We start from the raw sequence: 16414 nt of genomic DNA on the forward strand, positions 1-16414 counted from the left end.
AAAGAACAATAAAAATCACTATGACAAAAACGCAAGCCTTTTACTTTTGAGTAGGACTAAAATAATTCTACTATAGCATTGAGACAAAAGGAGAGGGAATGAGTAAGATCAACAGGTTTCCTCATATTGCTTCTCAAAGAAAACAGATTTAAGGACCACGGCTTCAGGTTGTATGCTTGCTGAGGTACTATTGAACTACATCTATTTACTCTGTACAAGGTAAAGACACAATATAGTAAAAAATAAATGGTTTCCTCTTCACAAAGCCAGGCTCAGACTACTTATGGGGAACATATTTTCTTTTAATGACAATGGAAATAGCAAGAAAAACAGTGGCCCTGAAAAATTAGCGTGAATTTGGATCAAATGAATCCGAACCCTAAAACATCTGCCACTGTGTTGGATGGGAACACCAAGCAAGTCAATTCCCCTTGTCATTTTCTGGTTTCCATGTCTGTAAAAAGGGGAAGTATCACCATGATTAGAAATGGCATTTAAACCCTTAATACTTTTTAAAAGTTGATACTGAATATGACTTGAATAAAATTCAGATATTTTATAAACGTTAAAGTCCTGAAGGATCTTCTACAGTGTTTAGGGTTCGTAGTGCTATTACTAATCTAATTATTGAAATCAGCTCCAGAGCAAGAGACAGATTTTCAATGAAGGGAACCTGAGTATTGCCAAGAAGAAGCTGACTACTGCTTGACTGAGAACAACCTAGGTGTCTGCCATTAAATAAGGAGTATGCTCTAAATTTTGATTTATTCTGAGTTGTGCATCTTTTGCATATATAGAGAAAAAAAGGGTATTAGAGAAAATAATTACTTTTATGCTCTCTGTATATTTATAGGTCATTCACTCTTTATAACGAAATGCAAGAAAAATATGCCAAGGAAAAATATCTTAGGAAAGTAATAATGAAATATTCACAAATCAACTCATAATTCTGGAAAATTTCCTGAGCAGATTGTGATGTAGTTCCAGTTACTTTGTTTTGTAGTTTCATTTTTATTTTTACATGTAGGAGAACATTTCAGATTAAATTGATCTGTATGCCCTTTCCAAAGATGTTTAGAAGCAGGGTTGACTGAAGTGACCTTATATCTAAGTACGGTAAAATGTTCAGTAAAAAAGATGACAAAGAGAGGCCTTGAAAGCCCAAGCAAAGGATGATAACAGAGGCTCGAGAGCATATAAATATAAACCATGAGTCATCGTTTACCAGTCACCAAAGAAACATAACCTACAGAGCAGGGCAGAACGAGTTTTTGGCATAACAAAGAGAACAAAACGCATGTATCAAATATATACAAAACATCTCATTTACAGTGAAAGCACAAAAGATGTAACAAGAAGGAATATAAAAGTAGTCGTATGCTTTGCAAGAACGGGCACAAAAGAAGAAAAAAGAGGGAAGAAAGGAAGAAACACTCCGGCACTGTCTCCCACCCCATTTAGGATCAATGCCTCTACTTATCCCCAGCAGGTTCCTCTCACCTTCATTAAAGAAAGATTGATGTTTTTGGTTTGCCATTCACCACAATTTGCTGCTACAAATCAGCAAGTTTATTTATAGTGCTCTCTTTTTCTATATGCATTGGTCAAATAAATTATACTCTTGAAAACTTGGACTCTGGCCTCCTTACACAATACACTGATTTGATACAGAGCCACAGAAAGATTAGTTGCAACAAATTATACAAGTACACTGTGCAATCATGGCAACTCATTGATACCAAAGAGAAATCAGAAGTATTACAGAAGGCTTAAGAACAGAATAATCTGCTAAGAAATAGAGAAATGACAAGATAATGAAAAGATATTATTAAATTATGATGGGTCTTAAGATCGTCTCTCAGTGACCTCACACCTATCTCGGCGGCAGTGTTTATCATAACTCCTAGAAACACCAACACAAAGGAACTGTACTACTACCCTCAGAAAAATCTGATATTAAAATCTCTATAGCAACAAAAATGCGGTCACAATTTGAACACCCCAAGAACACAAACAGAAATAAGAGCTTTTGAGATCCTTGAGAATACGCACGAAATGTTGGAAAACAATAAAACTTTCCTGTGGTGTAAGGAATCTCAAAATCCACAAAATATCGCTGAAATATCATCTTAAAAATGCTAATAAACAAAGCACATTCAAAATTACATACTGGAACATGAAAGATTGCTTGGTATCTCCAAGGTGCACCAAACAAAATCAGCACTGATCACACTATGCAACAGTGTGTAACAAAGAAAATTTAATACTGCATATATCTGCCTAAATGAATAATCAATGGCAAAGCAGAAAAGCTGTCTTTGATGACTTCTTTGATGTTTTTGTCTTGTTCTTGATGGAAATGTCCCATTCCCATCACAAACAGTATATGTTTGCTGTAGCAGTCAGCGACTTAGGTTGACTCTAGCAAGACCTGAACATGTAGTTACAGAAAGGTGGCGTATTTAAAACCTGCTACTTGAATCAAAAAGCCATCTTCTCTCTCACCTGAAACAAAACCTTAGCATTTCCTTGTTGAACAGCTAATTGCTCATGACAGAGTCATTAAAATCTTCAGACAGCTGAAGGAAGAGGAAAGTTGGTAAGCTGTACAGGGTTTATAAGACAATTAATTTAGAGACAGAACAGCTGATCTACATTTTTCCAGAAGATTGTTAATTAGGAAATATAATACACCTTAGGAACTTCTAGAGCTATACAATGATAAGAAATGAGATTCTTGGAGACAGATGCTTGCCAGTTCCTGAAGATCCCCAGTGTTTGTGTTCCCTGTTGTAGAATTAACCTTAAAGGGACCCTCAGGGTAGAAAAGATTAGTAGTCCAGAGGTGGGAAATGAGTTACAATAAACATAGTATTGATAAAGAAAACAGGACTGGTATCAGTTAAAGTTGTCTTTGGCATGAAGACAGAAGAAATTGGTAATAAATACAAGGTATAAATACAAAACATATAAAACTTCAAAGTACAAAATGGCAGACCAAAAACAGAAAATATTTTTCCAGGTATAAAAATATCCAGGACATAAAACCTTACTTAATTCCTAACCCATGCCCTAAGTTGAAATACCGATTTGGAATGGATTAAATATCAGAAATATCAGAGAAAACATGTCAATGATAAAAGCAACCAGAAAGATTTGTTTGCTCTGAATTTCACTCCAGAACCTTTTTTAAAAAATTGGTTTTATTACTCATCTCAATATGTTATACAATAAAAATAGTCTGATTTCACCTTCTCTTCATAGTTATGCATTTTATTATTAAAATAGATGGATGTCTTCCAGGTTTGATCTGTGTGACATAAGGCAGGAAGCACACAGTAACCTCTGTATTAAACAAATATTCCTGTAATGCTTCATACATCTCTGAATAAAATGCGATTTTTTCTATTCAGATAAATTATGCACTCACTTCAGCATCAATTAAGAAAACTTGTGTGATCTTTGCATCACAATGCCTTACAATGGCAGACACAACAACTGCATAAATGATCTGAAAAATCTATACTCAGAATTTAAAAGAGAATGGCAGCTCTGTCACTTGTAGCACTAGTATGCAATTTTAACTAATTTTTTCTAGCAAGTGCTTATAGCTGCAAAATGTTATATTATTAAGACAATATTCTTATTAGTATATAATATACATGTAGGGAGAATTCTTACAGATCTCCAGTAGACCTTTTTTAATTATACCTTCTTGTCTTTCTATTCTATTCTTAGGATCATGACAGGTTTGAGAGAGAAAGAAGAAATGTCAAGTATGATTTAGAGCAATTAAGTTTAGAAATGGGGAGCTGGGGCTTTCCGCTAACAGCTGGGTGGTCCACCTACCTCCATTTTGAGTTACAGAAGGAAAGAATATGGGAGTACAAGAGGCATGGGAGATAAGATGTATGGCAGCAGGACAGATGACACAGTAGGTGTGCAACCAGACTGTGGACTGAGTCTATACAGGAGTGCAAAAAGGGAATAGGGAAGGATCTACCTATTGGATGAATTTGGAACATGGTTTGAAGGGATCAAAACTGTGGTCACTTCTATTTTAGATGCTTCTTAGCCATAAACACACAGACAGACAGACACTCAAAACCCCATACCTCATTATAATGCTTGTTCAATGAATCCAGAATTCCTTTTAGTCCAGAAGGACCCTGTAAGAAAAAACATATATCAGAAAATCATTTTAATTTATCTAATGTTATGTTTACAAACCTGCATTCAAAGAGTACTGGGACTTAGATTTTTATTTGATCATACAGTAAATTATTTTCTGTCAGATCATTATATCTTTTTTTCTGGGCACATGGAGAAGCACAGTCAGTTTCAAAATCCTTGAGTTTTGAAAACTGGCAACTTTTTTCATAGCAAATCAGTCTGCCAGAGAAGGCAGAGATGACATTCGTATCAACTTTAATAGGAATCTTTTCTAGTATGAGCTCAATTTTCATTCCGCAGCATTTTAAAACTTCTTTTCACTAACTCAAAGCACAACTTTTGATGTAGAATCAACTCCTAGTGTGAGTAAACAGGCAGATTTTTTAACTTAGAGCACTGAAAGTGAAACTGAGGAATGCCAGAGTTCTCTGGAAGACCAACTACCTCATAGTTTTATGAGGTATGGAAGTTTAGATTTATACAGACACCTTCCATCAAGAATTTCAGCAAAGCAGAGCATACTTCTTACTTAAATGAAGGCTTAGGATGGAGAGATTAAAAAAATAACACAGAACAGGCCCTCAATAAAATTTTTAAGTGTTGTCAATCAGGGCAGAGCACAAGAAGTTGACTAAAGATTTTATGAACTAAAAGTTAGGTACATTTACAAATTAGCATAGTAACTCTCCACGTCAGGCAATATGAACTACAGACGCTTGTGGTGGCTGTAAGGAACATTTGACTACATGAGTAAGATAAAAAATCACCTTTTCAAGTCACCTGGTCTGAATTAAGTGCATTTAACAGAGACAGCACAAAGGCAACTCTTTCCTCCCCCCCCCCCCCCCCCCTTTTTTTTTTCCCCCCCATTACAGACAATTTACGGGAGCTTGCAACTTTTATGTTTGTAGGAAAAATGTAGCTGGCACACATGCTCCCTAAAGATTGCTTTATAAAAGTGAATTCTCTTCAGTTTTGAAAAGGGTTGTTCCCTGAGAAAATGGAGTCTGTTTATCAGTCAGAGATTCTATGTCAGAGATTAGACATTAGTCAGAGATTTTAATCACACATTTTCATTTTGCATAAGGTCTTTGTGAATTGTTTTATAAGCACTGTTATTACACACACACACATACATAGGAAAGTAGCTTTCTACACTTTCAGAATAAGAATCTATTGAAAATTTCCCCCATTTTCAAGCTAAAGGACACGTAAAACTATTACAGAAGTCAAAATTACTTCTCACACATGGACGGAAATTTGTCCAGATGAAAATACTATTGTTTTCCACTATGAAAAGTCCAGATAAGACTTCCTTAACAAGAACTGCTGCCAAATTCATGCAGTGCAACATCAAGACTACAGAGTATTCTTAGGAAAGTTGAAAAAACTGCCCATTGATAGATGTCACCTAGAGATCCAAGGAAAATACTAAAATGTCATGTATTCAACTGCATAAATACTGATGAAAGTTTTACTGCCAACCAGTAATAATGATATATCAGTTACTTCTACTGTGTATACCACATCAAATATCACATCTTGCCTCACTCCCTCTTTGTTCCCCAACATCAGAAGAAACACAAGCCCATATTTTTTCTGTTCATTTCATTTTGGAAGTGAATTGTCACTTTAAATTTAGAATGAAAAATAAGATAAATATAGCCATGATGTTTTGACTGAGATGCTCTCTCAATTCTGATTTCTACAGTCAATGGCAGAATTTCTACTCTGATATCCATATTAAAGATGACAATTCAGAATTGGGACTGAACCATGATGACACTGCATACTTATTACATGTCTCAACTTCAAGACTGTTGTTTTAGAAAGGACTCTGTAATATTGCAAGCTGTCAAAGAATCAGAATTTATCCTCCCTTCTCATTTGCCACCATGTTGTTTCCTTTACTAACCCCCCCCCCAGTGGAAAACCAGTAAAAATGAAACCACTGCAATAAGACAATCCAGGAAGGATCAGATGCTCTATCTGCCACCAAACCTGACCTCTCAGATATTATTTGTACATCAAATAAATCATTTTTGACAAAACTGAAAGCCTTTCTATGTGTCACTGTTTTGAGAAAATGACATAACCTCAAGAAACCCCAGAACTGTCTTGTGACTAAGGCAGCTGAGGGGAATTTAGGGAACTTGGGTTGGATTCTTGACTACGTCACAGGCTTTGTGTTACTAGAGGCAAGCCACTTCTCTGTTTTATTCTTCCCATTTTCAAAAATTGACATAAATGTAAGTATTCCATCTGTCTTTCTATAGTAAAATGAATGAAAAGAATAAAATTTTGTACAGCAAAAGAAAATACTTTTATTCAAGTGTGTCTTCCTAAACTCTAGCCTTTTTCTTCCTTTCCACATTATTTCTCCCCACTAATATAGCTGCATAATCCACTCTGAAGTCTCTACAGGCAATAAACAAACTAGTATTATTGGTTTGCAAGTGCATAAGCAATGAAATTAACAGAAGTTGAAGAATTACTGTACAGGCAATTTCTGTCTTTTGAATGAGAATTTTGCACATCTGCCACTTTGGATATTTTTCAAACTTGCTCCTCTGCAAATACCAATCAGAAGCTCACTTGAGCAGGGTTTCCTTTTTTTTTTTTTTTTTTTAAATATTGCATATTAAGTCATGTAATTGAGGTAACTGAAGCACACAGAGAATACATGTGTATGAATAAGAAAAGAACTGAAAACATCCTGATTATTTTCCAAAATCACAAGCAGGTTTCAGATGTTACTTCTATAGTCAAGGTAGGAATAGAAATACAGGTGTTTAAAAGAAAATAGCTACAAATTGTGAAATTACTGGGGTTTATAATGTATTTTTCTTCCTTAACTTTTCTAGTTTGTTTGCATTTCTGTAAAGGCAAGACTGCTGAAAAAGTCTACCCAATCTCACAGTCTGCATAGTAAAATGTGTAACAAGTGTAATGCACTGGTCACACCTCAAGAACAGGCCATTTCTGAGAACACAGCGCTTGAAAGGGACTCAGTGTAATCACTTTATTCATCCATTTCAGATTTGTGCCTACCCATTGAAGTAAAATACTGCTCTTCTGATTACTATAATGGAAAAAGAACATGAAACCCATCAGTGCAGATGTATAATATTGTATAACTATTCCAAAAAGAAAGCACGATGAAGGCATGATGACCCGTCACAATAGAATACATTAAAATAAATTTTGATATGGAATTTAAAAACTTAAACGCACAGAAACAAACAATACCAATCATTACCAGCCATTTCCATCCTATCATATAAGCATTTCCAATGTTCTTCTAAAAAGCAGCAGAATGTCCAACAATACCAGAAATGCTATTGACAATTTTCACTTACCATTACTTTTGATTTTCTGTTTATTGTAATTAACTGATAACATTCATTCACTTTCGAAATATTGGTAGAATGACAGTATTTCCCAAGGCAGAGGAAATGAGATTTCCAAGGCAAACTGCTGGATACTTAAGATAAGTAGGCTGGTGGCACTGGCATACGTACTGAATAAAATGAGATCAATTCCAAGTATACGGAATTAAATGAAGAAACTCAAGTAACCAGTGAACTTCTCCATTGCTTCATATGGAACATTAATGAAAAAGAAACCTTATTTTAATTTAAGACTTTAAGGAGACTTTAAGCTAATCTTCGAAAAAAGATTGATTACATTGATAAAGATAAGAAGTTCAGCCCCTTGCAAAGGGAACTGGTGAACTAGTTCTTGACACAAAGAAGCCGATGCTTCAGTTTCCTGCTTAAAGAAACTTCACATAGCAAATCTGAAGCAAATCCATTCGGGCTGCAAACAATAACTATGGATATGTTGGTAGAAAACAGCAGAGATGCAAGAGAATGAATAATCTTGATTGCAGTATATTAACCTGTGATTTAGGAGACCCAAAGTTGATTTGCCAGCTCTGACACATACAGCTTGTTGGACAAGATGATACTTGGCCAAATCATATAGTCCTCATGTTTCCCACCTTTAAAAACATTGCTGACAGCATTGCCCTTCTGCCAAACAGTAACACTGGGCAGAAATCTTACTCTGACTCACCCCAAAGAACACTGCTTTACTAGTTGAAGTGTGTAGCACAACTCTGGCTTGTCACTCTTTATTTTTAAAACAGCTTGATGTTCTTCTGCAATGGGAACTACCGAGAAATGGAATTCTTCCAGTCCTAACTGTTCCCAACCCTTGATGGAGAAACCAGTAAAAACTACTTTTTTTTTTTTTTTGGTACTATTTACAGAAATAAGGCAAAAAATAAACTCTTTTGAAGCTTAGACAGGTATCATGAAATCTGTGATGTGGCCTGTACTACCTTGTTTCAGTATCAATATCTCCCACAAATGACCATAATACATAAAACAGTGCCAGACATCAAGCAGTTTGGAGCAGGACAAGTAGAAACACAAATTATTGTCTCTTAAAAGAATTCTGAACAAAACCAGGCACCTACCTATCAGCCCTAGACCAGAAAAGCATTTTGCCTAAGTAAAGATTGCAGAAGTGGGCCACCACTGCATCACTAGGCCAAGAGCATATAAATACTAAGGTCAAACATCTTCCATACATGTGCTTTTAAGTATTGAATAAAATACTGTTGCTGGAACTAGAAAATCTATGCATTAAACACATAAAAAAATCAACAAACAAACAAACAAAAAACCCCTGTGCTTAGCTGGTAACCCCTTCTGTGTTGCTAAATCCTGTAGACGTTTTTTGTTAGCAGCTACCGCAGAAGAAAACTATCAGTTCAGTTCTACAATAAGATCAAAATGCTACAAAAAGATCAAAATACTTAAAACCTTGTATGATCCTACTATGAGAGTATCTCTTTTTGTTTCATTTATGAAAGCATTTTGATTTCCACGTAGAACCATGCAGTGTGGGATAACCATATGTGAAAGACACAGTATCTCTTTCAGAGGACTTCAGAAGAAAATACAGACAAGAAAATGTATGAAATACATTTGAAGAGTACAGAGATTGATTTCACAGTTGTAATATCCAGAATGGTTCTGAGGGATAAAGGAATAAGGGATTTAACAGAAGCTTTAATTTTAAAAGGGAGGAAGCGATCCAAAAGCACTAGAGGGAGCTGCTGTTCTATTTAAACTATTTGCAGTCCTTGTTTTCAGCATAAATTGTTGTGCACTGGAGTGTGATGTGTGAGCACACATCTCAGCTCTCTAGCAGTGATATAATAGAACAGTACTCAAAAACAACACCAGAAAGCATGGATGCAAACCATGAATTCTGAATCAGAAGGGAATAACAGTGCATTTTAAAAGTCTACAATGTTTAATAAACCTTAAAAAAAATACTCAAAGGACCTAGAGATCATCATATGGGTAAGCATAGGGAAATAGTTCTTATAACCAGTCAGGAAAAATTTTCATTGACTCCTTGCCTTTTGTTGGCACAGGATTTGCTCCAAAGGGAAAAAGTGACACAAGAAAGGATGCCTGGAAGAGATGCACAGGGAGTCCCGCTTTAACTGAGTAGTTTTATCACCACGTGCCAAGAGATCTACAGTTCTGACACAGTAATGGGGGTTTTTGACCAAAGATGTGCAGATGATGTTAAGGGACTGGAAACTAACTCCAAACATCAATTTCACATGGGAAAAATTCCCCAGAAAACAGGTTAGAATAAAAAATAATGAGGTATTGAGAAAGTGTTAGAGAAGTCAGAGTATAGGCAGATGGGAATATAAAGAAAACCTTAATTGCTGCAATGCCAGAAGTAGCTGAAAAGTAATTATTTTGATTGATCAAAACTCATGTCACCCCTTAGCAATGTCCAATTTACAGACCTTTTGACTGTTCAGCATGTGGTCTCATAAGTCCTTCTTCCCCTTTAGAACTGTGCTTTATATCAAATCTCCTGAGCGTTGCATCCTTTCATCTGTTTGCTAACTTCCTAACTTCCTCAAGGAGGCAGAACTTTCCTTCTTACAGCTTTTTTTTTTTTTTTTTTTTTTGGTTGTTGCTAAACACCTGGCTGTTCTCCTAATATCTAAATTAAGTACTCAGCCACATGGCATAAACTGATAAATAAATTAGGTAATTTTGTTAACACTCAGTGTGTACTCAAGCTACCTTCAAAATTAATGACTGAATATCCTTTTTCTGAAATAAAATTTTCTTATTCTTTTGAAGCATGAGCCAAACACTGAATGTATATATGCCAAACTTATAGCAACCAGCCCCCAGGTGTGATTGTTCTGTGATACTTCAGAAGCAGAAGTAGAGGCTGATCATATATACATATGGATGAGGAGGCTGCCACTACTATTAGAAGCGGAGTTACCGTTAGTAACTGGAAGTACCATTCAGCAAAACTTAGTATGTTCTGAGCCTTGGGAAAGATGGGAGGAACGATGAATCATGTTAAAAACTTGCCAGTATGTACCAGCTTTAGCACTTTGATTATGAAGGTACTACACATTAGTAAGCATTACTGCTTATACAGTATGCTTTTTCTATACTATTTTGTCAGTACTGGAAAAAGAATTCAAGATGCTATTGTAGCTGTATCCAAAGTAAGCACTGCATCAAGACAACTATACCAGAAACAAATACCTTTAGCCAATATTTAGGCCATGACTGCTTGAAGAATGCTTCTCTGGGGTACGGTCCCCACACAGAGCTCTTCATATGGATGCTTCTGTGCTGACAAAGCTGAGCTTTGCATTGCTGTAGGGAAATCTGAAATAGGCTTCAATAATAAAAGTGCAATTTAGCTTCCACTGAAGGTTTCTGGTATGTCTGTCAAAGATCATACATCTTCCCAAGTCTGACCTGCCAGCAAATCTATGATAGCAGAAATCTGTAATGGAGAAACAACTTTTCATTGGTTCACAAAAAGTTAGGCAGATCAGGTCTCTGCTGTGTTTTTATTTTCTATTTTTTTCTTTTAAAGGTATTTTTTGGCATTTGTATTAAGAAGGATTCTGCATCATGCCCTTCCTCTGTTGGGATACCCCCAGTCTGCAATATCATTTTAGCATTAGTAATCCAAAAGGTACAAAAGACTCAAACAAACAAGGCTTCAATGTGACTATATGTAGGGGAGGAGAGGGAGATAGAGGGATATTTAACTACTTAGCTTTATGCAGGATAAATGAACACCATTATCAATTTCTTTCTGAACACTTCTTGCAAAGCAAAAGGGAAATAAATGTGATTTGTAACATTTATGTGGTTTTGGTTTTAGATAAGTGTAAATGACATCTATTTCAATTTATTCATTCTATTTAATGCAACATCATTCTCTTCTCTAGAAATAAACCTAGAAGTTTTCTCTTGCTGTGAGCTTTAAGTAGATGAATCAAATATTTTGAGATGTAAACTGCTGACCTTTATCTATTTCAGGTAAGCAGAAAAAGGAATTGTGAAATCCTTGCTTGATACTATGAATGTGAAGCAGCAGCAGTTTACTTATTCCACAAATTAATGTCTGTTTTATATTTGTGCATGATAGCATTTTTACAAATACAATATATAGGAAATGTTACAAATGCGATCATGTCTTCCTCTACCAGAAGATGACTGCATTCATTATAGGCTAAAATAGACCAGATTCATGCTTGATTTCAAATTTGAAATCATGTATCTCTTAAAAAATAAATCCCAAACCTCTTAGATCTGAGCTAAAACCTTTAGTGTTTCATACTACAAATCCTTTCATAGAGTCATGTATTAATCTTTTAATTCTTCTGTAAACTCATCTGAACCACAGCTGAGTGCTCATTCCAGTGCTGGGTATAATCCTCCCCACCATTCAGAGAGTTGGCACATGCTTCACACAGTCCTTCATCTTTCAAATTACCCCCTCTGAGACAGAAATTATCCCTTCTACAGAGCATCACGCATTTTGTAAAGTGAATGAATGCACAGTATTCACATTTAGTATACACGGCCGGTCTTTCTTTGAAATGCCAGATAATTTCTGTTTCCCCCACTGTGGTTTGCATCTTGCTCTTTTGCTGCTGCACTGTTCCGTGTAGTCTCCCATATTTGTGGACACAGTCCCTTTCTCTTTGTTGTATCAAAAGGCTGGGTATAGCAGCTGTTTGATACAGCAGAGAAAACAGTGATCATCTGTTTTCAACTATAACTATGATCAGGTAAGACGGTATAAAAATGTTATCAAAGTTCTGTGTTCTAGGATAGGGGTGGAAATTTCCCTTTCCCCTTGCTATTACTCACAGGAGGTCCCGGTGGTCCTGGTTTTCCAGGAAGGCCTGGCTTGCCTCGTCTTCCCTAGAAACAAAAAAGAGCAGCAGATGTTAATAAATGTTATTGCCAATGACTGATCCTGTAATAAGGATTCTGTTCAAAAGAAAGATTTATTGTCTTATTTAGTAGGAAGACATTCAAAAACTAACCCAAGTGAATACTTCACTGCACTACCTATGTATGGTACTTTTAGGATTGTTTTTAATAATTATGACAAACAGTATATTTGCATCAATGTAACATTTACTGTCACATTTTAAAACTATGTCTCATATGTGAATGCACATCGATAGTGCTATAAACAGAGCACACTGATGATGTGTAAAATTGTATTTTCTCTGAATATACCAGAGTTTGTGATGCTGAACTGTGATGCAGCAGTAGTCACCCTGACTTGTACATTAAGTACAAATGTGTAGTACAATCCAATTAACAAACACCCATATACTTCTCTGGGATGTGAGAACAAGCAGAAAACATTCAGAGATATATTTGCGAAAACAATTCACCTTCTAGTGCACATGCAATATCATTTGCATTAAAACTTAAAGGTCCATAAGTATGCTTAAGCTAACAGGAGCCTTTCCACTCAGTCTAAAAACACGTGCATACAAATATTGCAATTTTTTTAAGCACAGCACTCAGTTGAACAACTGCTGTTTTCACACAAACATTTTATTTTTTTTTAAAGGAAGATCAACATAAAAATTTACAGTAATTTAAATCTTTATTGCCAAGCTGAAATCCAATGCACATTTTTTAGAAACAACAGCTGAGAACAACTAATATCTAGATCTGATGTCAAAAAAAAAAAAAAAACCACAAACAAACAAAAAAACAGTATTATATCCATAAGGACTATTTTATTCCCTTGCATATGGCAAATGTAAATTAACAAAAAGCATTAGGGGGATGTCCTGGTGAAAACGTGGCTTATGAAATTTTTAAAAAAATGAAAATGCTTGCTGACAGCTCACAGTTAACACATGGGGATATTTCTTCAAGTTATAATTCCTGTATCTAACCCTACTTCTGTATCTAATTAAATGACATCACACAAGCTACAGAAGTATAATCTCAGGAACAGAGAGGGAAATCGCAGCCTCAGTCTTCACAGGTGAAACTCCTGATGTGTAGGAAACCACTCTCATGCTCTGCCTCTCTTTAATCTCAAACTATACTGAGGGTAAACACGATGATGGATGGCAGTAGGGGTGGAAAATCCCTTCCTCACCAGGGTAACCCACTGCCTAGATGTCAGGGGTGCTCCTGAGGAGCAGGACAGGGGGATTTGAAGCCTTTCAAGCTGAAGAAAGGACCAAACAAGGGCTGTGGGGATATGTTTTACCCACTGGGCTGTGACATACAACATGTACGCTGCCACCAAGGCTTTATGAGTCAGTCAGTGTGTTTTAAGGGCAGCGTGAAAAAAAAACTCAGCATATTTGGAGTGCCGAATTCCTGGGTCTTAACTGGCTGAGACGTATGCTATGTGCTGAGCTGTTTAATCCTGCCAGTACTCGCACGTGCAGAGCTGCAACTGGGGCAGCTCAGGGTGAATTTTCAGAATCAAAATATGGCGCCAGGTGCCTATACCGGCTTCAAAGCTATCCTGTCCCTCACCACCCACCCCATGACATGTCCTCTGTGTGCTGGTAACATCACACGTGCAGCCATGTTATGAAGAGCAAGCAACTCATCTCGATTACGGATACCCCCCCAAAAAGTAGATTAATTTTTAACGTTGGTCAGTTCTGGATTTCGTTCACTGAGTAACCATGTAGCTAGCCTGGCATAAGAGGCCACAACACTGGGAAAGGTATTTACACACACACACAAAAAAGAGAGCCTGTTGCTAGCTAGCACTGCCACTGAAATAAAAGCTTGTGAAATATCAGAGTATGCATCTCTGGGCCTTCACCCCTCATGCCAAATTCCTATTTAGGTTTTACATCCCAATGTTGAGACGTGTGACTTTTGGACTGATTTGTAGCTCAGAAAGGCAGATGGAAATTAATATTTCCCAGCTTTCCTGAAAAACAGTAAACTTTCCGAGAAAGCATGAAAACCAGATTGAGATAAAGATGTGAGTAATAAACAAATATAAATTGCTTCATACTTTTAAAATAGTTCCTCTGAGTTATAATGATCTATACTGTTGACTTCTTGAAGCACCTTCCTTTTCCTGTTTGGACTTATTTAAAGCATCCTGAGCATGACACTTAAAATCACAGCAGTCTAAACAAAGTATCAAGGAAGTGTCACGGGAAAGAAGGCAGGGCTTTGACTGGCAGACACAACTGTGAATGAGGTGTTAATTACACAGGAAAACACGCAACATGTTTGAAAGGCAATTTCGCTTTTATTTACAAGATGAGCTAAAATGTGATTTATGACATATTGCCAGGTCGAGACTTGAAAAGGTTTCTGAAAAATATGTTATAAAAAAAAGGGGGGGGGGGCAGTTATTATTCAATATTATTTATTAATTACCAGAACACTTACCTACCGAAACAGAATAAACACTTGCCCTACTTTTTATCCCAGCATTACAATCTGTGCCATGTGTACATAAAACATTTAGAACAGTCACAAATCTGTATTTTTAGAGGATCAAAAGTAAATGAAAATACCAAAAATTAAATACAAAATAAAAATACTGAGATTTTTCCCTTTCAGAGAGGGGCAAAAATTCTAAGAATTCAAGTTAGATGTTTCTAGATTTATTTATTTTTTAATCACATCATGCATTTTTTGTTTTTCTTCTACTTTTATGGCCAGCGTAAAAGGCAGAAGAACTATTTTCTTTACCGGTTCATAAGTGTAAACACACTTTCAATAGCATGAACATTTCTGATTGAGCTGTTCTGTGGATATTAGCCTGTTTCTTAGTCTTAAGAACCATTACAGCCAATGCAGCGATCACTACAACTGTACCAAAAATAAATAGGTAAAAAAGGTATTTCTGAAATGATGCATCAGCTTTTTCTAGAGAAACAGGAGTCCTCTTCCTTTTTCCTACAAACACCATTCTAAACTTTAAGAAAGAAATATGTCTAAGGCCGCTAATGTAGCAATGCTTTTCGGATACAGAGATTTAAATTTTAGGGATACAGACAGAGCTCTGCCTGCTGGCAAGCACTCCTGCTTCTCCATGGTTTCCCAGCATTAGTATGGAAAAAAGTAAAATATTAAGTATAGAAAAAGGAGAAAAAAGTTTATCTTTTTGTTTAGGATAACATAATTAAAACAATTAGAAGATTTTTTGTTGATAAGCCCATTATGGTCTTGCCTTGAGCAGACCATGAGTCAGCCTGTGACTAAATATTTACGTTTTGATTCTGAGCCTTCCTTCTGCCAAGAAAGAAGTGAAAATACCTCGGTGTCCTCTTGGGCTCACAGAGTGGGCTCAGCAGAGCTATGGCTCCAGTCTCCTGGTCAGAAGCGGGCGCTGGCAGCCCGGTGAGAGCCGTACTCATCGCTGTACGGCTGTGTATGGGGCAGACAGCTGGCACAAGAGGCCCAACAAACTGTTCCCTTGCTCCTTTGCAAGCAGATGTGCAGAGATTACAACATGAAAAAAAAGCATTGACCAGCTGCATAGTGTCATTCTCTGTACAAACATTACCTAAAAACAATAAATTTAAAGTGAAATTCATTACCTTTGTTTCGTTGAGTTTACTGAGCAAATACCGAGGTTATAAAACAACTCAAAATATAAATAAATGTTCCAGGCATCACGCAATTCCTTTAAATCAAAAAAGCAATACCACCTACACTAACTTAAAAAAGAATAATGAAATAAAGAAAGGATAAATCATGTCAACAGCTGTCTAAGATTACTTAGAATAATATCTAAGGAAAATAAAAGCAAAATAGTTGTTTGCTATTTCCTTTGTGCTGCATCTATTTTTGCTGGCAATCAGTGGGATAAGAAGTTATTGAAATATAACTGATATTTCAGCCCGTCC

General features: G+C 36.2%; 1 protein-coding gene across 13 annotated transcripts in view; it reads right to left on the reverse strand.

The window, feature by feature from the left end:
• The window catches only part of COL19A1 (collagen type XIX alpha 1 chain), a 202718-nt gene that overhangs the window by 59055 nt on the left and 127249 nt on the right, over positions 1 to 16414 (reverse strand). For all 13 annotated transcript variants that reach the window (XM_066994731.1, XM_048077444.2, XM_048077446.2 and 10 more), the window contains 2 exons: positions 12414 to 12467; positions 4116 to 4169 (listed from right to left, as the gene is read on the reverse strand). In XM_066994731.1, the coding sequence (XP_066850832.1) occupies positions 4116 to 4169; positions 12414 to 12467 (108 nt within the window). The remainder of the gene's footprint in view (positions 1 to 4115; positions 4170 to 12413; positions 12468 to 16414) is intronic.

The sequence above is a fragment of the Anser cygnoides genome, chromosome 3, assembly GCF_040182565.1.
Source record: "Anser cygnoides isolate HZ-2024a breed goose chromosome 3, Taihu_goose_T2T_genome, whole genome shotgun sequence".
NCBI classification, from domain to species: Eukaryota; Metazoa; Chordata; class Aves; order Anseriformes; family Anatidae; genus Anser; species Anser cygnoides.